The sequence below is a fragment of the Candoia aspera genome, chromosome 2 (assembly GCF_035149785.1).
Source record: "Candoia aspera isolate rCanAsp1 chromosome 2, rCanAsp1.hap2, whole genome shotgun sequence".
In the NCBI taxonomy this organism is placed as follows: Eukaryota; Metazoa; Chordata; class Lepidosauria; order Squamata; family Boidae; genus Candoia; species Candoia aspera.
Window position 1 is genome coordinate 87,793,863 of NC_086154.1, and position 26,169 is coordinate 87,820,031.

Sequence of the window (26,169 nt, forward strand, 5' to 3'; positions counted from 1 at the left end):
CAAAGGATCGTTACCTTGTTGTGGTGCTGGAGCTTGAGCACTTCAATGATGCCATGAGCTAAACCGTGAAGGGCCACCCAAGACGGGAAGGTCATGACAGAGAGGTCAGACTAAATGCGATCCCTGGGGAAGGTAATGGCAACCCACCCCAGTATTCTTGCCGTGAAAACTAAATGGATCAGTACAACCAGAGATATGTCGGTATACCATCGGAAGATGAGACCCCCAGGTCGGAAGATGGTCAAAATGCTACTGGGGAGGAACAGAGGATGAGTTCAACTAGCCCCAGACGTGATGACGCAGCTAGCTCAAAGCCGAAAGGACGGCTAGCGGCCGACGGTGCTGGTGGTGAACGGCGAATCCGATGTTCTAAGGATCAACACACCATTGGAACCTGGAATGTAAGATCTATGAGCCAGGGCAAATTGGATGTGGTTATTGGTGAGATGTCAAGATTAAAGATAGACATTCTGGGCGTCAGTGAACTGAAATGGACTGGAATGGGCCACTTCACATCAAATGACCACCAGATCTACTACTGTGGACAAGAGGACCACAGAAGAAATGGAGTAGCCTTCATAATTAATAGTAAAGTGGCTAAAGCAGTGCTTGGATACAACCCAAAAAATGACAGAATGATCTCAATTCGAATTCAGGGCAAGCCATCTAACATCACAGTGATCCAAATATACGCCCCAACCACAAATGCTGAAGAAGCTGAAGTAGAGCAGTTCTATGAGGATCTGCAGCACCTACTGGACAACACGCCTAAAAGAGATGTTATTTTCATCACAGGAGACTGGAATGCTAAGGTGGGCAGTCAAATGACACCTGGAATTACAGGTAAGTATGGCCTGGGAGAACAAAATGAAGCAGGACACAGGCTGATAGAATTTTGCCAAGACAATTCACTCTGCATAACAAACACTCTCTTCCAGCAACCTAAGAGACGGCTTTATACATGGACTTCACCAGATGGACAACACCGAAATCAGATTGATTACATCCTTTGCAGCCAAAGGTGGCGGACATCTGTACAGTCAGTAAAAACAAGGCCTGGAGCTGACTGTAGTTCAGATCACGAACTTCTTCTTGCACAATTTAGGATCAGACTCAAGAGATTAGGGAAGACCCACAGATCAGCTAGATATGAGCTCACTAATATTCCTAAGGAATATGCAGTGGAGGTGAAGAATAGATTTAAGGGACTGGACTTAGTAGATAGGGTCCCGGAAGAACTCTGGACAGAAGTTGGCAGCATTGTTCAGGAGGCGGCAACAAAATACATCCCAAAGAAAGAGAAAACCAAGAAGGCAAAATGGCTGTCTGCTGAGACACTAGAAGTAGCCCAAGAAAGAAGGAAAGCAAAAGGCAACAGTGATAGGGGGAGATATGCCCAATTAAATGCAAAATTCCAGAGCTTAGCCAGAAGAGGTAAGGAATTATTTTTAAACAAGCAATGCGCGGAAGTGGAAGAAGACAATAGAATAGGAAGGACAAGAGACCTCTTCCAGACAATTAGAAACATTGGAGGTAAATTCCAGGCAAAAATGGGTATGATCAAAAACAAAGATGGCAAGGACCTAACAGAAGAAGAAGAGATCAAGAAAAGATGGCAAGAATATACAGAAGACCTGTATAGGAAGGATAACAATATCGGGGATAGCTTTGACAGTGTGGTCAGTGAGCTAGAGCCAGACATCCTGAAGAGTGAGGTTGAGTGGGCCTTAAGAAGCATTGCTAATAACAAGGCAGCAGGAGATGACGGCATCCCAGCTGAACTGTTCAAAATCTTGCAAGATGATGCTGTCAAGGTAATGCATGCTATATGCCAGCAAATTTGGAAAACACAAGAATGGCCATCGGATTGGAAAAAATCAACTTATATCCCCATACCAAAAAAGGGAAACCCTAAAGAATGTTCAAACTATCGAACAGTGGCACTCATTTCACATGCCAGTAAGGTAATGCTCAAGATCCTGCAAGGTAGACTTCAGCAGTTCATGGAGCGAGAATTGCCAGATGTACAAGCTGGGTTTAGAAAAGGCAGAGGAACTAGAGACCAAATTGCCAATATCCGCTGGATAATGGAAAAAGCCAGGGAGTTTCAGAAAAACATCTATTTCTGTTTTATTGACTATTCTAAAGCCTTTGACTGTGTGGACCATAACAAATTGTGGCAAGTTCTTAGTGGTATGGGGATACCAAGTCATCTTGTATGCCTCCTGAAGAATCTGTATAACGGCCAAGTAGCAACAGTAAGAACAGACCACGGAACAACGGACTGGTTTAAGATTGGGAAAGGAGTACGGCAGGGCTGTATACTCTCACCCTACCTATTCAACTTGTATGCAGAACACATCATGCGACAAGCTGGGCTTGAGGAATCCAAGGCTGGAGTTAAAATCTCTGGAAGAAATATTAACAATCTCAGATACGCAGATGATACCACTTTGATGGCTGAAAGTGAAGAGGAACTGAGGAGCCTTATGATGAAGGTGAAAGAAGAAAGTGCAAAAGCTGGTTTGCAGCTAAACCTCAAAAAAACCAAGATTATGGCAACCCGCTTGATTGATAACTGGCAAATAGAGGGAGAAAATGTAGAAGCAGTGAAAGACTTTGTATTCCTAGGTGCAAAGATTACTGCAGATGCTGACTGCAGTCAGGAAATCGGAAGACGCTTAATCCTTGGGAGAAGAGCAATGACAAATCTCGATAAAATAGTTAAGAGCAGAGACATCACACTGACAACAAAGGCCCGCATAGTTAAAGCAATGGTGTTCCCTGTAGTAACATATGGCTGCGAGAGCTGGACCATAAGGAAGGCTGAGCGAAGGAAGATCGATGCTTTTGAACTGTGGTGTTGGAGGAAAATTCTGAGAGTGCCTTGGACTGCAAGAAGATCCAACCAGTCCATCCTTCAGGAAATAAAGCCAGACTGCTCACTTGAGGGAATGATATTAAAGGCAAAACTGAAATACTTTGGCCACATAATGAGAAGACAAGACACCCTGGAGAAGATGCTGATGCTAGGGAGAGTGGAGGGCAAAAGGAAGAGGGGCCGACCAAGGGCAAGATGGATGGATGATATTCTAGAGGTGACGGACTCGTCCCTGGGGGAGCTGGGGGTGTTGACGACTGACAGGAAGCTCTGGCGTGGGCTGGTCCATGAAGTCACGAAGAGTCGGAAGCGACTAAACGAATAAACAACAACAACTCATTTAGATTTTTTTAATGGCTACTTCCCCAAGATGCTTGAATCTCCCTGCTTCTCTCTTTCTACATGTCTTTTTTATCTGAAACAGAAACTGAAATAAAATCTTATTTACAGTTAAGTTGCAACCAACTGATGCAACACTTATTATTTCTTAATAAATATTTCCAAACTACTAATCCATCCAGTTTCAGTGTGTATATTTCTGCTTGTTGAACACATAATATTTCTTCACCGCATATAAACAATTATTGAAGTGTTAAATTTTTACCTACAAGGTTTGTTAGTATTCTCTACTGCTGGAACCAGCAATACTTTTAGATTACTTCTAAAAAACTGCAGTGATTTCACAGCAAGGCTCAGGCTGTAATTTTAATACTGTAATATCTACTTAGGGATATGAACTATTGTACACAGTGGGATTTACATCTGAGTAAGCATACATACACATTATTATCTTTGTGGTTTGTCTCTAATATCATTTACTTAGATGACAAATATCTTGCCTTTCTATCACATGGCTTAAGAACCTATTACAAAGATACATACGCCTACCTCTCAGTAGCTTGTGCTGATCAATAAAACCAGAATACTGCTATGAAGTCCCATGAGCAGAATACTTTTTTGTGACCATATGGAGAATACATACTTAATGAAAACAATATATCACTTATTTTACAAATTCAGAAGAGTGTTTGTTAAATTAAAACACCTTATTTTAATTATATTTGCTTAATGATGAATACTTTCAGCATGGAAAACCCCACTAGAGTTTCAAAGCTTGTCCACTTTCTGTTTGGAACAAGAGAATAGTTGCTGGAAGCTTACTTGGAATAGAATGTTTGGATCATAGAGAAATAATTATTTTATCATCACTTAAGGTTTGTCAAGATTTCTATAAATAGTCCACATTTACAGAAATAATGCATACTAGGACCTCCAGAGAGCAGACAGAATAGAACACATATTAATCAGGCAAATTAGAATTACACTAGCAGTTAAAGTAATACTAGGATGTAATGTTAAACTGTGGAAAGTTCCTTTTACAATAAATAATGCACAACTTTGGTAGCAGATAGTCCTACTACTAAACCCACAACCTATGCTAGTTACGTCATTAAAATCCAGTTTTAGTTTTTCTAACAGCCAAAAATCCACAGATGCTTTGAACCCTGCAAATGTAATTTGGGATTTTTGTCTTTTCCCTAGGCAGTTGGGAAACACAAAAAATGCTGTGAAGAACTATCATACCCATCTCATTGTATACGGTGCTGCGTTTTCCAACCCTTACTCTTCCAATTACAGTAATAATTATCCAACTCCCAGTGGGTTCTGTGGGCCATTCTGAATTAAGAACAAATGTCTATCCCTGAATAACAGATTTTAGGTGACCTTGTGTCCTGATTACCAGGAAACACACTGAGACAATGACTTGGTCTCTAATATTTATTAGTAGTACTTAACAAGAATCCTAACAAACTGAGGAAGCGTGGGAAAACCCAGCCATATAAACCCCAAAGGTTAAGGCGGTCCCGATCTGTGTCTCTTTGAATGGCTGAACAGTTCCTCAGTGCTACGCATGCGCTTGACAGTCTGGGTGGGAGCCCCCTGCTCGCCATCCTTACTCATGACACCTTGGGAATCATAAGATTACTTGGAAGTAACTAGTTTTCCAATGTGGGAAATTTCAGTTTAGAACAAAAACTGAAACATAGAAGAGTTATGAAATAGTTTTATACCTTGCTAACATTTAGATATATACCATAAAGCTTGGAAATACATTTACTGCACTTTGAAATCTTTTTGGGATTTTATGACATATGCCCTTCACTGATTAGAGGCCATGTTAACATTCTGCAACTGCCAAGAGTTCATATCAATTCTAATCCTATCCTAGAAATCATGCAAATGGTATTACAGAAATGCAATATATTAATCACATGTGTATAACTGTTATTTATATAGCATCTTTCCTTACAACAATACTAAACACTTGGCAATGGGGCTAGTTTTTTCTTTACTAGAAACAGCAATACCTCTGAATATGAACTTGTAGGAAGGAGTGAGCTGCCAATTTGGAAAAATAAGTCTCCAAGGTGGAATCATCATTTCAATTTTATGTGTCTTGATTTTTATGAAAAAAGTATATCCAAAAATACATTAATATCACAACATTAAGAACTGGAGTTACATGAAGAAAGAAGAGATAGGAAAGTAAAATTCTAGATAATGCTAATCAAGCTCTTCAAATGCATTCAGAATTTCTAACACAATCAGCAATATATTTGCTATTTCTATTCTGACGTCTAATTTCTGAATCCTATTCATGGATTTTCTTCTAGTTAGTTAAAGTATAGTCCAAGGGCTATTCTTGGCTTAGGAGTATTTTTAAGATGAGAGAAACATACTGCTAGACATTTCACCCATGTAGTGATTATTTTAACATCCTACCCATCTTGTGCAGCTATATGGTTCTTTTCCTTGTTACTAATCATTGGTCATCTCAGGATACTTTGAGACAGAGGTGAAAGAAAAATGAAACTGAATTGTTGGAGTACTTTGACTCATGAACAGGCATGGTATATGTCAGAAAGACAGTAGCAGCAGGCCAACGGTTTACTCTATAGTATCATAAAAGGCTCATATGATTAGTCAATTTGGTCTAGTGGTAAAGGCAACAGGCTAGAAACCAGCAGACTGAGAGTTCTAGTTCTGCCTCAGGCATGAAAACTGGCTGGGTGACCTTGGGCCAGTCACTCTCAGCCCAACCCACCTCACAGGCTTGTTGTTGTGGGGAAAATAGGAGGAGGAAGGAGTACTGGGTATGTTTGCCGTCTTGAGTTATTTATAAAAACAATCAAGGCAGGATGGAAAATAAATAAATATGTAAAGTGGTTGGCCATCTTCTTCATTCATTTATTTATATCTACATTTAAGGCAGCAACAGTCTATGATGACAAATAACTAGCAATTACTCTAAAATGGCAGTGGTCTTATTTACCTTCAGACATGTTAACTGCTACTGTAATTGGAAAATCAATAGCATCCAAGCTGAGCCAAATAAGTTTCTCAAATATTAGGAATCTACTTTCAATCTTCCAATGCTTGGAAATAGCAAACCTGAGAAATTATAATATGTGCTGAAAAGGCCACTAACACTGTAATTAGATACACTAGCTGTGATGATAATAACTTTGTCCCTGCAGCAGTTAAATTATTTAGAGCCAAGGTGCTAAGCCTTCTGCTGTATGGTGCACAACTTTGTGCCTGTAAAGATGTAAATCAAAATGTGTAAGAACTATGCTTCACTCGCCTCAATCTGTGCCCGCCTTTCTTGTTTGGCTGGAAATGGATTGTGTTTATAAGGAGGCCCATATGAGAACACTGGTTAGAACAACTTTCTCTGGGGTCAGCCCTTGGCCCAGTCAATTCTTGCTGATAAATTAATCTCCTCTGGGAAAAATAGACAGCCTTTGACTTGTCCTACTGCAGCCTCTCACACCAATCCCTGTTAATGCTTGGCCAGAGAAAGATATCATACAGGTAAAACAGAGAGTAGTTGATTTGGACTTGCAGAACAACATACTCAAAGTTTCAAACAATTGTTACAAGGGCTTCTCTAGTAGACCTTTCACTATTCGTATTTTTCTAACATCCTCTCTGTCTGGTACAGAAGGGGATTTACACTAGCAAGGTTTAATACCTTACCCTCAAGGCTGTTGAAGGGGAAGTTCAGTAACATCCCATTATTGGAGAACTAAGCCAACAAGACATTTTGCACATCACATACTGCTGTGTTGCCCTTTGTACTACACCTGGTGGTCTGAATTATATTTCTTCTCCTTATTAAATGTACAGGTTGGCCTGAAATGCAATTTCTGCTGGCAGATTGGTCTATCTAAATTTCTTCAAAAGTTACTACATCGTGTTCAATTGTGACTGCTGTCAGAAGATTCTGGTTTTAAATTACATTTAGGTTTGGGTCTTGGTTACATAAGTTGGCCTAAAAAGTCAATAATGCTTAGTGTTTACCACCACTATCACTCTAGTATGTTAATTTTTCATTGTGTTTATTATTTTATAACATATTATGTGGGTTTTTGGTCTCTGTGTGTAAACCAATAAATAGCTTTCTTTTTCCATTCTGTGCAATTAAGAGAAGGCCTTAGTGACATTAACAATTGCCAAAGGAGATAGAAGTTTCAACAGAAGTAAAAAAAAAAAAGAGTTTATCGATAACCATTGCAATAGAAAAAGTAAGCAACCACAAATTGATTCCATTCACAATAGAAAATTAATATAAGCCATGCTGGTCTATATCACCGTAATACCAGACAGGAGAAAACCACATGATAGGGAGTAAAGATTTCTAGAATGAAGTAACTGTGGAATTCATTCAACTTAGTGCTCTGGTAGTCTGAACACACTTCAGATGTCAGTTCACACAAACAACATGACAGAATTTCTTTTGTCCATGCTATCAATTTATGCTTGTCAATTTACGTCTGGCATAAATTTCAATATGCTTGCAAAGAAAACAATTATCTAGTAGGCTTTCAGCTGATACTCCTCCCTTTGTAACTGAGGAAAAACAGATAATGGCATCATCACAATCTTTAAGCCCCACTGCAACTGAAGAACATTCTACAACACTGTGATACACCAACCCTCATGCCTTTTCTCAACTATACTACCAAACAACTTCCCGTAAGAAATCCAGCTGAATTCAGTTCTATCATGGAAAACTGTAAAACGGACAAAATAACAGTGAGAAAGACATACCTTGACATCTGTATGTCAAATCCTTGCCCACATACTTTATATACATTATGATATGTAGCTAACTATAATGCTTTCAAGGCTTACAGTGTATAGTATATTTGACTGCAGTCTCAAGAAGAAAATGGATTATTTGAAGAACTCCACCGATCAGTGGTGAATTAACACTCATCATTTCTTGTTATTCAGAGCTTTGTGCAAAAACACAAAAGCTTTGTTTTGGAAATGTCTAAGATAAAACTCTACTGTGCAAGATTTGCTTGTAATAATTTGCAAGAACCTGTAAATTGATATTCTGTGATCTAGCACTGCAAGTGAAATTAGAGACAGAAGTGACCTAGTAGGATAGCAATCCTAGTCACAACCTCAATAGGTCTGTTCTTGAACTTGTGCTCTAATGGCAGTGCATTTCTAACTTCAACACAGTGCTACTTCTCTTGAAATGGTTAGCCAGATTATGCATCACAAATGCATATTACTGAAAGGCAGAGAATACAGAATAAATTTGGAGAATGTGACATCCTTGCCGATACATTACATTACAGTTATTTCATCCTGTAGAAATAGAAAAACTACTGTACTCACTGGTTTGTTCCGCTGTGATTTGCAACTATCTACCTAAGCACTTTATTTAAATAAAAACAGGAAAAAAAACCTACAATAGATTACTGTGCAGCCAACATTCAGTGATTTGGGAATCCGATCAAGTCTGAGAATCACATTATCATCTGAAATCATATCAGATCTTACTTCAGTTATTTTTTTTTATCTTAAACCCTGCACATAATTGGCACAGATTGGGCAACCCAATAAAAATCCAGGTGCTATATTACATGTTATAGGCTATTTATTCCAAAATAAAAAATGATGCACAACAGATGTGGAATATACACACAAGACCCTGACACGAGGTAAATCCAGGACAAAAAGGATCATAATTCCACCGTGATCAGCTGTTTATATGCTTTTATTGTTCAAAATGATATAGTGTTTAATATAATGATACCCTCTACTGAAAAAATCCTTAACCATTCACTAAGCTACAAGATGAAGATAAAAGCAAAGAAATTCACATTTAAGACTATTTCTTCTATGACCTTCTATTGCCTCATAATACCTAACCAGCATGGCAGTTTCTTAACAATGGATGACATTACACAGACATGGTGAATTATCTAGGCCCATCTGAATGGCAACTTTCACTTTATTAGATGTAAGTCTAGTTAAGCCTGTGATATTTCATTGTACTTGGTTATGATAACTTATTAAGCAGGTCTTTAGATTCCTCTAATGGATGTTCTGTAGCTATATGCCATAACACTAAGGAGAACAGCAACCATTGTTTTATTGGAAAACAACAGGGGGCATAACCCTCAAGTGGGTGGTAAAGCTCTCCAGGTGGCAGAAGAAGAGAAAATCCTAAAAGGGGAGAAAAAAACCCATTATCCTCCTCCTTGCTGAATTATCATATAATTGTATGCAGAGTTACAAACAGGCAAGACATTAGCTGTAGCACCCCACAACTTTTGAGTACAGTCTGCTTTAAGGGAAAGGAATATTCCCCTTAAAGAGTTCCACTCTCCAGCATAATTAGATGTTTCTATGCTTCAGGGTATTCTGGAGTTCCAGCGGGCAGGGGGGTTTTAAGAAAAGCCACATTTACAACAGAGTTGTTTCCCACAATGTACAATGTCACTATGTTAAAATAGAAGACACTGAACTATAGGTGAAAACTGCTGACTCTTTATTAAATGAATGCTCATCCCTTTTTTCTACCTGTCACTACACCAGGCGGTTGGCAACCCAAAGTATCAATAATATTCATTATTTTCCTTTAAAAAAATGAAGAAGAAGCTCCTACAGTTAAAACTCTTTGGAAGAGAAAGGACTGACGATTTTATTAGTGCCCTTTCTTAAAGAAAGAGGATAAGATTGAGGGAAAGACGGGCCACCTTGGGCAGACGGACAATTCCCTCCCATCCCTGGGGTGGGTGAGACCGAAGGCGCGGGAATACTACCCCCCCACCCCCGTTCCCACCTTCTCTTTCAGGTCAGAGCCCTTGCCCCTAGCCCTGCCCCGGCCCCTGGAGGTCCCTCTCCCTCTTGGAGAGCGCCTGCTAACGCTTTCAATTGAGGAAAGTTGGCAGGAGGAGGACCACCTCCACGAAGCGGGGCGCTCTCTTCGGGGGGAAGAAGGCAGGACGGACGGACAAGTCTCCCAAGAACGGAGACCGTCGAAAGAAAAAGGAGAGGCGGCGGCCGCCGTGGGCCCCTCCCGGCTTCCCTCCTCATTGTGAGAAGCAGCTGCCTCTGCTCGCCTTCCTTCCCCGCCTCGGCCAAGAACAGCCCAGCCCCTCCGCCGCTCTCACCTCCGGTGCCGTCCGAGTTCTCGTTGAGGCTGCCCGAGGAGTCGTGGTGAGAGCCCACACACCCGCCCATGGGGCCCGGCCGTCCCGGCCCGGAGACCCCCTCCTCCGCCTGCTCGCCGCCCGAGCTCCTCCGTCGTTGTCGTCGTTGCCACCGGTCGGGCAGGCGCGCTGGCTGCGGAGCCGCCGCCCCCTCCTCGTTGCGCTCGGCCCGGCCCCGCCTCAGCGCCCGCCTCCCGCGCTCACTCGCCCGCCCCGGGCCGGGAGCGCGGCTTGCAAGCGCGGCAGCCTCCTTCGAGCCAATCAGGCCCTTCTCCGCGGCGGAGGGGCCGCCGGGGCCCCAGCAGCCGCTCTCCAGGCAGCGTGACGGCCTTTCCCCGGCTCTCCAGTCGCCCCTACGCAGCCTCGTTCTGGCGGAGGGCCTCCCTTTTTAGTCTGCTTCCCGAGAGAGAGACCCAGTGGGGGCTACGCGCAAGGGCTCAAGGCTGCCGCTCTCGCTCCGCGCGGTGCCGTCTCTCCGGCGCAGGCTGAGGTCTGCTGCCCTTGCCCTTTCGGGCTTGTCGCAGCGGGAGCCGAAGTGTCTTTCTAAGCCGCGCGCTTCCTTGCTTCTGCCCTTGAAAATGAAAGGCCGCCCCGCGGGAAGCAGGGTGAATTGCCGAGCCCCTACCTTTTTTCCACAGACCCCACTGGGCGGGGAAGCGCTCGCTACCTGCTATGGTGGCTCCCGTTGTCGCCACCCGTTTGAGGAAAGAGATCCCAGCAGCATCCTCCTTTCTCTCCTCCTCCGTACTGCCAGGAGTTAATTGCAGCCAATGTCAAATATGCAAGATTTCCATCAATTCTGACCCCTCCTTTTAAGCATTATTTTTCTTCTTAAAATAGAATCATTTGTGGAGAGCACCAAGGACTCCACATTTCAACTCTGAGCTACATATATTCTCTTCTATTAAAATCTCATTTGCAGCACTGGGTTTTCCCAAGTATTTTTACTGGAGGTGTTGCAGATACCTATTTAAAAATAGAACAAGCCTGATGTTTACCTACTTAGAACAGCAATTATTGTCAGGCCTGTCATGATAATATGTTGTCAGCTGCCTTGGATACCTTGACTTTGAAGAGCTGCATATATATTTAAATAAATAAAATGTATGTCTGAATTTACGAAGGACTTTAGATGGACAGATGCATATCAGTCCAAAGTACAGAAAATAGGAAGGTAGGCTGTAAAGAACTATTTCCAGAAGATTCAACTTTCACTCCATTTGGGGCATCTTTTTTACTCCTCAGTCATTCCAAACCAGTTTGAAGCCAGCTTAAAATGGTCTGATTATCCCCCTACCTCGGAATGAGGAGAAAATGTAGAAATCAGTGTGAGCCAATCTCTGCTCCTTCCAGCTAACCAAGAGGAGAGTGCCAAAATTGGCATTCAGTGAATGTTGTGCCAACTCAGCTGGTATGGATCCTGAGGTAGCAAGAATGTCCTCCGCTTCATACAATAAAAGTAAAAAATTCTATCTCTCCAACCTCCCTAAACTGTGTTATCCGGGCCACAAGCAGAGCTCTCTGGGCCTGAGGGCAAACCTGTCAGATGAGGTCTCCCGATGGTGAAAGTACTCGGGCCCCAAGCCCAGGGCAGATAGGAGAAAGGAAGGAAGAGGGTCACATAGCTGCCTTTTTCCTGTTGCAGAAATAGGCCTCAGCCCCGACACTGAGCAAAACTTCCTTGCACAGATCTCTTTGCACATATCTCTTTACCACACTTCCAGGTGTGACAGTGGTTTCTCTCTCATCCTTTCTGCTTTTCCACTATGCATTGGAGCCCAGCCTGTACAACCCATTTTGTTAAAGATGCAGGGCAAAGGGGATCCTAAGATGCCTAGGTATCCCCCTTCCCTTCCTTTACTCTTGGTATACCCCTGTCTTGTTGAGACAGGATGTAATAGGCAGAAGGAATAACCTTGAACTGGAGAAAGAGCCACAACCAAGATAATGGGGCAGAACTGTAACCTGAGTAAACATCTCAGACAAGATCCTCCCTAGTTCTCACAAAGATGAAGGGAGGGAGGGGGGAAGCACATCCAGACTTGCAAGATTCTGTTATTATAACCTTATAATAAAAGTAGTAATAGCTTGTGTATCTTTGGTTACCAAGTCCAAAGGAAGGTTGCATGTTACAGGAACACCTTGATACGTTTTGTTGTATTTAAAAAAGCCTCTGAAGGTGAACTGACAGCATACTCAACATACCAGTGGTTCCGGTGTTTCTCTCAGTAGAGAGAATTTTTAAATGTGGTTGTAGCTGGCTAAGAGAAGAAAAAGGACTTGAGGAATGGGAAGCAAAGCTTCTATGGGGTGGGGAGGAGAAAAGGATTAAGATTCTGGAGTCCAGCAGGTGGGGAGGAGGGCAAGGCAAGACTTTTTCTCAATCAGTAAATCGTCCTCAAGTTCCATCAGCCAGAACTTTGCAGAAAAATCTTTTGCTTGTTCCAGCTTCAGATGACTGGCACATAACCAGAAAAAAGCTGATTAAACACTTCAAACTAGCCAACACCATCTGATTAGGCAAATCCAGAGTCGACTTCACACTGGCACAAACTCATCATGCAACAATGTCTCCATGTAGAACCAGATGCTGTCACTCCACCCCACCACCTGCCTTCCCCCTGGTTGCATGATGCTACTTAATTTGTCCCTAGCTATGAGTGAACAGCCTTAAGTCATCACCAAGTGCACTGGTATAAAAATACATTGTTTTCCTTCTTAAGCTGGCTTTCTCCCATCATAGCTTCAAGGTGTCTAAAATCTATAATGCTTTCTTACATGTGACCTTGGAGGCAAAGTCAGGGGCTGTGTTGCGAGTGTGAACATAGGTGTATTTCATTCATTCATTCATTTTGTTTTAGGCCCTGCCCAACTCCAAACCAGTGTTAGAAATGTGGGCAAGCTACCTTTGTCATTAGCTAGCCTCTGTTGCAGCCATTTATCTCTCAGTATGTGTCTTATTTATTAGCACCATGTTTCCTGAGTTTCTTTCAGACCTGTCACCCTACCCACCGTATTTTTGAAACCATATTCTCGCCAGCAAAGCAGAAAAAAAGTAAATTCTCTTCTCTGCTATTTTATCTGAAGAAGAAGAGGGGACGTATTAGCATAATTTCATATTAACTGTGCTTTGAAATAGCATATGAGAAAGTCATTACCTTTAGATGCAGCAGCCCCATTTTGAATCTGTGCAGTATCTGGAAAATAGTAAGAAATGTCACATCAGGCTTTTGTTGTTTCTTTGCCAGTTTCTTTGTTACTCTTCCTCCCGTCCCCATCCTCAAAGAAGGCCAGCACCTAATCAGTTTCAACTATTACTCTATAGTACTTTGATAATTGCACAATTGTGGTACAGTCTGCCTTTATTTCTGAGTGTCTTCTCTCCTTTTAAAATTCCATTACAGGTAGTCCTTGCTTAACAACCATTTGTTTAGCAACTGTTCAAAGTTACAACAAAGCTGAAAAAGCGACTTACAAGTGGTCCTCGCACTTACAACCATTGCAGCATCCTCTCAGTCACATGATCACCACATGCAACCTTCCCAGACAGCTTCCAACAAGCAAAGTCACCGGGGAAGCTGGCAGGAGATCACAAACCATGGTTAATGAAGTCATGCTTAATGACTATGGGTGATTCGCTTAAAATTGCAACTGAAATTGACATCACTAAGAGGGGTGGTCACATGATGTTTCACTTAACAGCTGCTTTGCTTAGCAATGGAGTTGCCAGTCCAATTAGGTTCATTAAGTGAGGACTATCTATATTTTAGTTAGGAGATGGCTAATGAGGTTAGGAGATGCTGACAAACCAGCCTAGAGAATCCCAGAGAGAGTTAACTCAGATCCATCTCATTCAGGCTGCATTGTCCCCTTGATGAATGTTTTCCAACTGATGACATATTGAAAGGGGATGGTAGCAAAGCTAGAGAAGAAAACCTAGAACGATGGGCCCCCTCACAGGTGGGGACAACACCATTCTGCTGTTATCTGAAACAGATGCAAGAGGGGCACAATAGGGATCAGCAATGTGTGCAGCAAAATTCAAGGTGTTGTCTCACGTTGGATAAATAGGACTTCAACTCAACTTACCAGGGTGGGGGGAAATCCATAAAATCATTGCTTTGGAAGGGGTCATTTAAGCCATTGAATCCATTGTCTGGGTACTTTAGTTTAGATTCTTACAGACAGATAGCTCTCCAGCCTCTGTTTGAACACAACCAGTGAAAGGAAGTTTATCACCTCCCTTGGGGTCAAACGTCTGCAGTCAGAATCTACCTTCCTCTAACTTAAATGCTCTATTCTGTATTCTGCACTTTGAAATGATGGAGAACAGGTCTTGACCTTCTGTTGTGATACTCTTTCAGATGCTAGAAGAGTGCTTGTTATTTTCCCTCAGTTGTCTTTTCTCCAGATTCAATTCTCAGATCCTTCAATTTTTCTTCTTAAGTCTTAGTTTTTAGATACCCGAACATACTCATTGCTCTTTCTTGCACCTCTTCCAATTGCACTGAATCATTCTGAAATCATGATGCCCAGAACTGGACACAGTACTCAAAGTGGGGTCTCAGGATGATGATGAGGAGAACAACAACAACTTATTAAACTTGTAAAGGCAAAATATAGTGTAATTTGGAAATGATGATGCACTTAAAATTGTGTTTGCCTTGTCAGCAGCCTCATCACATTATAACCATCACTTAAAAAGCCAATTTGCTTTTTAACATGTTTATTTCTTTATTTATTTGTTGTCTGCTTCAAGGTAGTATGCCCTTTCTTGTCCCTGCATATTTAACTTCTATCTCCTGAGTGAAGAACTTTGCATTTTAATTTGTACTGCCTCATTAATAACTAGAACTGAGTTTGGAGACAAAAGCCCAGAAAAAAATAAGGAATGGCATTTGAAACTATACATGTACAATATGTCCAGAAAGGTTTATAAAGAGAATATACTGGGTTCAGTTCTGTCCAACTCAGGGTGCAATATCCATAATGGATTTTTATCAAGCTCATATAGTAACATGTTATCAGTTAAGATTTCTGACCAAATTGATGGCATAAACTTACCACTATGTGGAAACCATGTGGATTTAGTTCCTGGAAAAAAAAATTTCCATGTGGCAAGCTATTTAGATTGTCTTGGCATCTGGCTCCCCTGTGTTTTGATAAGTAGAAGATGTTTCATAAGCAGAAAGTAACAGTTACAAGATACGTAGCAGTTAACACTTTTGAAAGCACATAGAGAATTGAGTTGGCTGCAAGCGATTGTCAGACCCCCCCCCCCGCCCAACAAAGATTTTACAAAACCCCTTATCGGAGCATCTACCATCATTTCCTTCTCCAAGGAATGGAATCCATGTCGCCAGATGGGTGTGAAGTTGGAGGACATCAAGGACACGGGGTTGAGATATGCCAGGAATACCATCTGGATGGGAGGGGGGTGACATGGTTTCATGGGAAAGGGGACTAACTAAGGGAATGTAGTTTTTAAGTTAGGTTTGAGCGGGAACTCTTTATTTGCAGCTTGCCTTCTGTACCGTTCATTACGCTTCATTAAAACAGTTAAAGGAATCCCAGCCTCCTGACTGTGATTGTGTGAATGCTCAAATGATCAGGTGCTGACATTAAGCTGTGAATCCATCTTTTCGAAAACTCTTCCTGAGCAAGTAATCAGCTGAGAGTTGACAAACCATGCCTAAACACAGAAAATCCCAGGCTAAGCAGCCATCGCCTTTACCATCATCGGAGAGGACAGTGCTGTATGCCAAAGTGGAAGAAGAAAAAGTTGAGATGGAGGAGAGCTCGGGGAGTGGGGCAGCAAGTACGAGATGGAACCCTGGCTCAACATTACAGAGTTGGAAAGTGCCCTCCATTCCCTCAATTTCATGAGAGAGCCTCAGATGCTAAGCGTTATCATGGAAGAACCACAGATGGGTCCTTCCCAGCCCAGTGCCAGAGAGGAAGAGTGAAGATCCCCTCCACCCATGGAGGCACAAGTAAGGGTGCAGAGTCTGGGGTCACATGGGACCATACCAGACCCCAATGGAACTCCGCAAGAAATGCGGAGCCTGGAGGCGAGGATGTCTGCTATGGAAGTGGTGTTGCAGCAGGTATCAAGAACCCTGGAGACCATGGCATACCCCTTTGCAGAAATCTCAACTCAGCTATCGCTGGACTCATGAGGAAGACGGTGTACCCTAACCCCAACCCAGGATTTCGAATTCCCAGTGAGGCGCTGGCAGAGTGGAGGCCACCCAGAGAGCCAAGGCAACTGAGGGAGAGTTCTGCCCAGTGGGGTGACACTGGTTGCGACCCAGAAGGACATACAAGTTAAGTTCAATGGAGACCCACGACAGTTGGTGTTCTTCTTGTCCATATACATGAAGGAATATGGGTCTTGCTTTCCCACTGAGTACAAGAAAGTGAGCCAGGTAGGTGCCAGACACCGGGGACCTGCAGCGGAGTGGTTAGTGCAACTGCATGATGCCATGGCCCCGGAGCTGAACAGCCTGCGTGACTTCATGAGGGCACTGAGAGACCGGTTCGAGGACCCACTCAACAAGATGAGGTGAAGACAGGTATCCAGCAACTTAGGCAAGGGGGAAGGACCATGGTGGAGTATGCCATGGAGTTCAAGGCTCTTGCCGGAAAAGTTATGGGCTGGTCGGAAACCAGTAAGATTGATTACTTCAAAGGGGGCTTGCAGCCAGAAATCCTGAGATGGGCGCTCTGCCGTGGAGACCTCCCCACTTTGAAAGAATGGATCTGCCTAGCAGGGGAGGTGGAGAATACCCAATACCAATTACGTCAGCAACTCCGAGCATAAATGATGGGAAAAAATACCATAGCCCCAGGTCAATTTCCCTTCACCCAGCGAAAACTCTTCCATGACAAGGAGGACCAGAAAGACCGGCCAGGGAAAAGAGGCAGCTGTTTCAAATGTGGGAAGGACACCCACAGAGCAGCAGAATGCTCATGCGGGGAGTCCGACGCACCAAAAGGAGCAACCAAACCGGCTAAAACCCCACCGACTAGACTCAAGGCAGCCGCTGCAATGACACTGGCCTGAAAGGATCCAGAGGTGAAGTCCCTGATTGACTCCAGCGAAGACTCCGAACAGGAGGAACTGGAGCTGGCAGGAAACGAATTTCACCTGTTCTAAATCGCATCCGCGAGCAGGTGGAAACTCCAGGGCACAACATGCCTACTTTGGAGATAGACGACAAAGAAGACCCTTTGGTGAGTGATGATTGCCCCACCTTGCTGGTGAAAGTAGAACTAAAAAACTTAAGAGCCCGACACAAAGCCAATCTGACAGCGATGTTAGACTTGGGGTGCACAAAATGCTTAATACACCCCACCCTAATTGACACTCTAAGCCTTAAAACCAAAAGACTTAAAAATCCAATCATTTTCACCCAGATGGACAGTTTTATTGCCCACGGGGGTCCCGTTGAATTCCGAACTGAGACTGCCATGGGGGGGGGGGGCATAAAGAAACCTTGCAATTTATTGTAGCTCCTATCACCAACTATTCTATCATCCTGTGACTCCCATGGCTAAAGAGTAGAAAACCACAAATCGACTGGGACTCGGGTGCTTTATTGTTTAACAACGGGGCTGGCAACCTCTTTACTGTACCACAAACCAGGTGGAATGTAGCCGGCATCCTCCTCAACCACACCCCTACGGCAGAACCTGTGGCACAGCCCGGCATTCCACCCGAGTATACTGACTTTTTGGATGTGTTCGATGAAAAAGAGTGTGACCAATTGCCTCCTCACAGGAAAACTGACTGCCATTGAAATTGACCCAAAGGCTAAATTACCCAAGCCAAAAATGTATGCTATGAGAGAAACTGAGAAACAGGTTCTCAGGGAATTCATTGACAAAAACTTAGAGAGAGGGTTCATTGAGCCTGCCAATTCACCTTTAGCAGCTCCAGTACTTTTCCGGGTGAAAAAGGATGGCTCTCTTAGACTCTGCATGGATTACCGTGGAATAAATGCCATCTCAATAAACAATCAATACCCTCTCCCCTTAATGAAAGACATGCTATCACACCTATCGAAGGGAAAAGTATTCACCAAACTTGACCTCAGAGAAGACTACTTTAGAATTTGAATTCGGGAGGGGGATGAATGGAAAACAGCATTTAACTGCCCTCTAGGTTCCTATCGATACAAAGTCCTCCCATTTGGGTTAGCGGGGCCCCCTGGACTGTTTATGCAATATATCAATGAGGTCCTCCATGAGCATTTGTACAAAGGGGTCCTGGTTTACTTAGATGACATTTTAATCTATTCTGACAACTTCAAAGACCACGTTCAGCTTGTCAAGAAAGTCTTGCGCAAACTGAGAGATGCTAAGCTGTATGCCAAGCTCTCTAAATGCGAGCTCCATAAGTCCCAGCTGGACTATTTGGGCTATCGTATTTCTTCCAAGGGGGTCGAAATGGATCCTGCCAAAGTACCAGACATCATGGGGTGGGAACCCCCTCACACCAGGCATCAACTTCAAAGTTTTCTAGGCTTCGCAAACTTCTATATAAATTTTATCTCCCAGTTTGCTCAAATTGCTTTGCCTCTAACTGACTTGTTGAAAACTAGAGGGAGGGGGGAAACCCGGAAAGTTACCTCCCCAGGGGCTAGACTTGCCTGGACTTCTGATTGTCAAACTGCTTTTGACCATTTAAAGCTTCTTTTTACTAGAGAACCCATTCTGGCTCACCCAGACCCAACTCGCCCCTTTATTGTGCAAGCAGAGGCTTCTGACTCAGCTATCGGGGCAGTTTTGGTTCAAAAAGGTGAAACAGGTTTCCCCCGCCCCTGCGCATACCTCTCACTCAAATTTTCTGACTCTGAGCGCAACTGGCCCATTTGGGAAAAAGAAGCTTTTGCTGTAAAGACTGCTCTCACACATTGGAGGCATTTGCTAGAGAGTGCTCATTATCCCTTTGAGGTTTGGACTGATCACAAAAACCTCCAAGCTTTACAAACCCCCAGGAAATTGAATGGCAAACAAATTCATTGGGCTCAATTTTTTAGCCATTTTAATTTTACCCTATATTTCCTTCCTGGCAAGAGGAATTTTCTTGCTGATGCACTTTCTTGCCTCCCTCAATATCACACTGCCCAAACTCAAATTGTAGACACAGTTTTCTCTCAGAAGCAGCTTGGAATGGCTTGCATAACCTGCAAACAAGCAGTAGCCGGGAAAGTGAAAGTGCAGGCTGACCTAAAAGAGGAACTGCTTCAGGTGCTCCCTAAGGATCCCTGGCTACAATGTAACAAAGCCCAATTAACTGAAATTGACAATATTAGGTATTATAATGGCAAAATTGAGGTGCCTGAGTCTCTTCGCCAGACAATTTTGCACCGTTCCCATGATATTAAATCTGCAGGTCATTTTGCCTTCACAAAAACTCTCCACTTGGTGAGGGGCCAATTTTGGTGGCCCCTTCCCTTCATGCTGATGTACAGTCCTACATCACATCATGCCACGTCTGTGCCCAAGCGAAGAGAAAGGGTGGGAAACCTCAAGGACTTTTACAACCAGTAGCCTCTCCCAAGCTCCATGGAAAGAAATCGCCATGGATTTTATTGTGGATTTACCTGAGAGTAAAAACAAGACTGTTATTTGGACTGTAATTGATTTGTTCTCCAAGCAGGCTCATTTTATACCTTGCACTAAAATCCCAACTGCTCAGCAATTAGCCAAGCTATTTCTCACGCATATCTATAAAATTCACAGGTGTCCATGTGTGTAATTTCTGACAGAGGTGTCCAATTTACTTCCAAATTTTGGTGGGCATTTTTGAAATTAATTGGTGTCCAGCAATCCCTCAGCTCGTTGAGCCATCCGCAGACAGACGGAGCAACTGAACGGACTCAGTCTACTCTAGAGCAATTCTTACGCTGCTACTTTAGCTTCCAACAGGATGATTGGGTGGACCTCCTTCCTTTCACTGAGGTTGCTTCTAATAATGCAGTTCACCAAAGCACTGGGTTTTCCCCTTTTCATATTGTTTATGGCTAAGACTTTGTTCCAATACCTGAATTTCAATTGCAATCCTTGCCTGACTCCTCAGTAGCTGACTGGGCTGCACAGATTGCCACTAATTGGCTGGTCATCTGCCAGGTGTTAGATCACACCCATGAAACTCAGAAAAAGTTTGCTGACCATCACAGGCGCCCAGAGTGGAAATTTAAAGTGGGCGATATTGTTTATCTCTCTACCAAATTTTTACACTCCCAACAACCCTCAAAGAAGCTTGCCCCCAAGTTTGTTGGACCTTTCCCCATCACAAAAATTATTAATCCTGTGACTGTTCAATTACAATTACTCCCCACCCTCAAAAGGCTTCACCCTGTTTTTCATCGCAGCTTGCTTAAACCTGCACCGGAACGTTCTAAGTGGCACCAGCCTGCAGCAACCCCTCCATCCATCATGATCGATGGCCATCAGCATTTTGAAGTTAAAGACATTCTGGACTCTCATTTTTTTGCAAATCTTTACAGTACTTGATTCAATGGAAGCATTTTCCAGATCCTGAGTGGGTTAATGCATGTCATGTTAATGCTCCTATTTTAACCAAAAAGTTTTATGCAACGTATCCTTCTAAGCCCTCTCCTTACTAACCTCATTGCTTAATTTTATGTGATATCTGATTGTTTTTTTAGTCTTTCTTGAGGGGGTGGTATGTCAGTTCCCCCCGATCAAAGGATTTACAAAACCCCTTATTGGAGCATCTACCATCATTTCATTCTCCAAGGAATGGAATCTATGTCGCCAGATGGGAGGGGGTGTGAAGTTGGAGTGTGAAGTGGTTTATTATGGCTATGGAGGACATCAAGGACATGGGGTTGAGATATGCCAGGAATACCATCTGGATGGGAGGGGGCTGACATGGTTTCATGGGAAAGGGGACTAACTAAGGGAATGTAGTTTTTAGGTTTGAGCGGGAAATCTTTATTTGCAGCTTGCCTTCTGTACCGTTCATTACGCTTCATTAAAACAGTTAAAGGAATCCCAGCCTCCTGACTGTGATTGTATGAATGCTTGAATGATCAGGTGCTGACAGCGATGCAAATTAAAATACAGAACATTTCTCAGGTTTCTGAGTTAGAATTAAGATCTGATGTGGGTATCCAATATATGGTGCCTTGTAGGAATACCTCTTCTAGTCCACTATGGTGTGCATATATCTTTATTGATAAAACAGATGAAAAAGGCATTACTACTCAGATGCGATATGTTTATACTGCTAGGTGCTTCCCTGGGAATTGCCTTCCACCTTGGGAAATGAAGCATCAATGACAAGCTTGCCTCTGCAATTTTTAGGTATGTAGATTTTAAATGGGATCACAAAAGTCTCCAGAGCAGTGCAGTGAGCTGTTTTCTACTGATGAAATAGGTATGGAAAGTCAAAGAGGAAAGCAAAATGGGAGGAACAGTATAAATGTAGCTTTGGTGGGTGGGGGCTGTCAACTGTATTGATTTTCAGCTAACATCTACCTCTGTAACGCCACCTTCATCTGGTCCTGGACTGAAAGCAAGATGTGGTACTATCGCAGCAAGAGCAATACAGGCTAATGCTGAGATAACATGCAATTCATTGCGTGCTGCATTCGTACATTCAAAAATTAGCTGGAGAGCAGTGAATCAAAGAAGTATCAGCGATATCTGATGGTCATGTTGAGGCTTCCTCTTCTTATCCATAATCTAGGGTGAAGATACCATTTCTGACAGTGAAAATCCTATGATAAACAATTCTTAGCCTGAAACACCTAAGACTTATTTGATTTAGTCTGACTAGTGAGAGGTTAATGTCACATCATAATGGTCAAAGTTGTTCCGATGAAGGTATTATCCAGCTATGGTGTTAGGTTTTTTTCACCATGGATCAGCATGGCTATGATTGTTCTGACTGGTTTTTAATGTTCCTGAAGTACCAACAGTTCTTCTGCTTCTTCCCCCTCTTCTCTAAATCCTGGAAAATTCCGCATGCTTGCCTGTGCAGCCATGTAATAATCATTAAGGTTACCACAGTTATTGTAGCTCATTATGTTTCATGACTTCCGTCATCTTAGTTGCTTGAATAGCTGCTTTCATGACATTTCGAAAGGTAACCCTCAGCAGACTTATGGTATGTTCACCAAATATTGAAGCACTGAAAAAAAAATCATGCCGCTAAAGCAACAACATTTCTTCAATATGCTGTCCTAAGAGTCATTACTTGTATTAGTTTTAAGAATAAGTTTTATTCTGTGTATATTCTGGGCTCATCCACATACTCTCCACATGTCCTTAGAAAGGAGCCTCCATCTCAGGACCAGCCATCCACTGATGCAGGCTGAAGCCAGATCAAGGTAATCCAGCAAGAAACTGGTATTTTCCCAACCGAAAATAGAAGAAAATCTCCTAAGTAGACCTTCTATGTCGCATGGAAGGGGAGTCTTCAGCAGATCTGAAGGACCTGCTGGGCTCCAGTTGGCCTGCTGCAGGACTGCCCCCCTCCTCCCTGCAGAATCCAGCCACAGGGCCCTGTCCCTCCATGGCCATTTCAGCTTTGGCTGTCGGAGAGAACAGAACCTCACCCAGGAACTTTCCCCCATTTTTTCTTTTTTCTTTTGGTTTGGTCAGTGGACTATCCCCTCATGGAAGACCTTCCCTGAGGCTGATATTCCATGTGTAAACTCCAGCTGGGAAAACAATTAAAACGTACCCTAAATTGTCTGTTGCCAGAGATAAAGGTTAGGGTTAGGCTAAGGTGGAAAAAAAGTCTTCTGGTCACTGCCAGAAAGGACCTTCCATTGCCAGATCTCTTCCTTCCTGATGCTTGGACCCAATAGCTGTAGCTGGAACAGCCCTGGTGGATTGATGCAGCTCCTGTGGACTCCACACGGCTGGACCCTGTAAATAAGCTTGATTTGCTAGAAGGATAGCAACAACTAATTGCTGCTCTCCATATTTGGCCTCTTCCCCTACTCTGATCCTTTCAGCTTCCCCACTCTCCCCACAATTCTATGGCCCTCATTCCTGAACCTCAGTAAGAACACTGCGGGGGCAGTTGTTCTTCAAAACAAGATACTTTCCTCTCTTCTCAGAGATGAAACTACATAACTCTGTGTGTGTGACAGAGGGAGAGGGAGACCTTAAAAATGTAATCACCTAATAAAATGTGCATTTGCAAACAATAGGGTCACATATATCTTGGGACTGGCTGCAGCTCACTGTTAAATGTAACCTCTGGGCAATTTAATGAACATTGGTATAATTTAAATTAAATTTAAGATCATACTCAGATTTTGTTTGTGGAAGTCTGGAGCTTAGTTTGTGCTTTTGAGTATATTTCTAAGTTTTAGAGTTTTGAGGTTGGTGCATGTGAAGATGCAACTGCAAATGGTGTGCCCACTGAAAACATCTGACCTCTCCTTTACTTGGAGGTGCTCTGTTCCAGGTGACTGGCAGCTGGAGACATTTGCTAGCTGGGGAGCGGGCTGTGTGATGTGGCCTGAGAGCTTGCAGTGCTGGCTTCACTGGTGACTTGGGTTCTGTTGGCTCTGCTGGTTGCTAAGAGGGCCCCTGGAGTGGCATAGAGGCTTGACCTGTACAGGTGTGTGCTGGCAGCTGTGAGGGGGCATGACTGGATTTTTTTTATCTGGTGGAGGAGCATCAGTGGACTTTTGATTCAGGGAAGTACTGTTCCCTCAGGAGGAGCTTTGGTGCACGTGTTCTGAGGTGCAGCTGGAGGTTGCTGGGGTGGTAAGAATGGAGTTAGGTTGAGGGACTGGTTGTTGGTGACTGAGCCCTGAAGTCACTCTGTCGGTGACTGCGCCATCCCACCCAGTTTCTTTCCAACTCCCTGTCTAGCCTCCATCTCTTGCTATTGTACTGGAAGTATCTGCAGTGGACTAACTCTTTTGTGATTTACAACCTAGCCTAGACTGTGCCTGGGGAGCAGGAAGTAGAAGGAGAGAGGGCAGTGGCTGCAAATGGATGGGTAGTGTCCTAACAACCAGGAAACACACTGAGACAATGAACTGGTCTCTAATATTTAATGCTAGTACTTAACAGGAATCCTAACAAACTGAAGAAGCGTGGGAAAAACCCAGACATATAACCCCCAAGGGTTAAGGCGGTCCCGATCTGTGTCTCTTTGAATGGCTGAACAATTCCTCAGTGCTACGCATGTGCTTGACAGTCTGGATGGGAGCCCCCTGCTCGCCATCCTTACTCATGACAGGTAGTGAGTGGGAGGGTTTGTGTGTGTGGGGTGTTGGTGATCCATGGCAATGTTTCCTGCCCCCCGGCCATGTGCAGGAGCTGGGGAGGTTATCATTGTTGTAGGCAATAGGGTGAGGATGATTAGGTGTGCTCTATGGCCTGAAAAGTTAGAGGGAGGATCCTGGGGGGGGGGGCAGGAGAGGACAGGCACTTCTATCAGGGTTCTGACAGGCAGAGGGAGATATGGTGGGAAGTAGAGGGTAGGCTACTTGTGAGGATGGTGAGGCTGATGCTTAAGATCTGTTCCACCCTCCAACCCATTCATCTCCAAGGACAGGACTTTGGATCCTTCATGCCCTGGGCTCCTGGCTCCTGTTATCGAACACCAGGTTGGGATACGATAAGACCATGTGATGGAATGTGACAGTGGCCTTGGAAGACGGAGGGCAGGGGGTGGAAGAGATGCCACCTAGGGAATGATCAGACAAAAGAGAAAGGAGTCTGCTACAGAGGAATGGTCAGAGGAAGAAACTTAGGAACGGCCCGCCCTAATTACTCAGGCGGTAAATAGAAAGGATGGGAGATTTGTACTTTCTGTGAGGTTTCAGCCTGCTTCTGACTCTGAAAACAAAAGTTACTCAGAGTCAGAAGGGGAAAACGAAACTCATCAGGAGGTACCCAGACTAGCAGAACCAGGAAGTGACTCAGCAGAGCAGGAGAAATTGCAGATGCAGATTGGTCAAACTCCAGAGAGGGATTTGAATTCTCCAATCAGCGCTCGAGACAGGAGAGCAGAGAAGCACGCAAATCAGAAAGCAGCCTGATTGGCTGCAGGAAAGAAAAGGCATGGAAAGAATCACCTCAAAAGGCAGATGCGCAAAGAGCAAGCTGCCGGAGACAACTGATCCTTCGAGCTCACACTTGCGGAAGAGTCCTTACCTGCACCTGAAGCCTTGCCTGTAGCCAGCGTGGAACCAGCACCAGTGTCTTCTACCTCTGCGGAACTGCCTTCTGCACAGCTGCTCCAGTTGAGTCTCTCCTTGCCGACCCTGCTGAGCACAGCCTCGCATTTATCTCCAGACCTTGTTGCTGTGCTTCAGGTGTGCTTCTCGCCTTGCTTCCAGCCCTCACCCTTGCTTGGATCCTCCATTCCAGTCAAGCCTTGTTCCCAGCTCTCAGCCCTGCTTGAATCCTTGCTTCCAGTCATCAGCCTTGCTTGGATTCTCCAGTCCAGTCCATCCTTGTTTCCAGCTCTCAGCCTTCCTTGAATTTTCCAGTCCAGTCCAGCTTAGTTTCCAGAAATCAGCGTTGCCTTGACTCTCCAGTCCAGTCCAGTCCAGCCTAGTCTCCAGAGCCAAGCCTTGTCTAAAGGATCCAGTCCAGTCTTGCCTAGTCTCCACTTTCCAGAATGATCCTGTCTGTGTGCCAGTCTACGGGACTTTGCCTTCAGCTTCTGCCCTGCCAGGCGATCTAGCATCACCAAGTCTGACAGCTTCGATCAGAGAATTAGCTAAATTCTGCCTTGCTGCTCTGCCTAAGTCT

At 43.7% G+C, this 26,169-nt stretch overlaps 2 protein-coding genes across 2 annotated transcripts in view; one reads left to right on the forward strand and one right to left on the reverse strand.

Moving 5' to 3' along the window:
* UBTD2 (ubiquitin domain containing 2) overlaps nt 1–10,534 on the reverse strand; it is an 84,649-nt gene extending 74,115 nt beyond the window's left edge. The window contains exon 1 of the mRNA XM_063292396.1: nt 10,363–10,534. Coding sequence (XP_063148466.1) covers nt 10,363–10,432 — 70 coding nt within the window. The 5' untranslated portion in view covers nt 10,433–10,534. The remainder of the gene's footprint in view (nt 1–10,362) is intronic.
* Nucleotides 1–26,169, forward strand: part of NEURL1B (neuralized E3 ubiquitin protein ligase 1B) — a 442,008-nt gene that overhangs the window by 386,812 nt on the left and 29,027 nt on the right. The gene's annotated exons all lie outside the window — the stretch shown is intronic.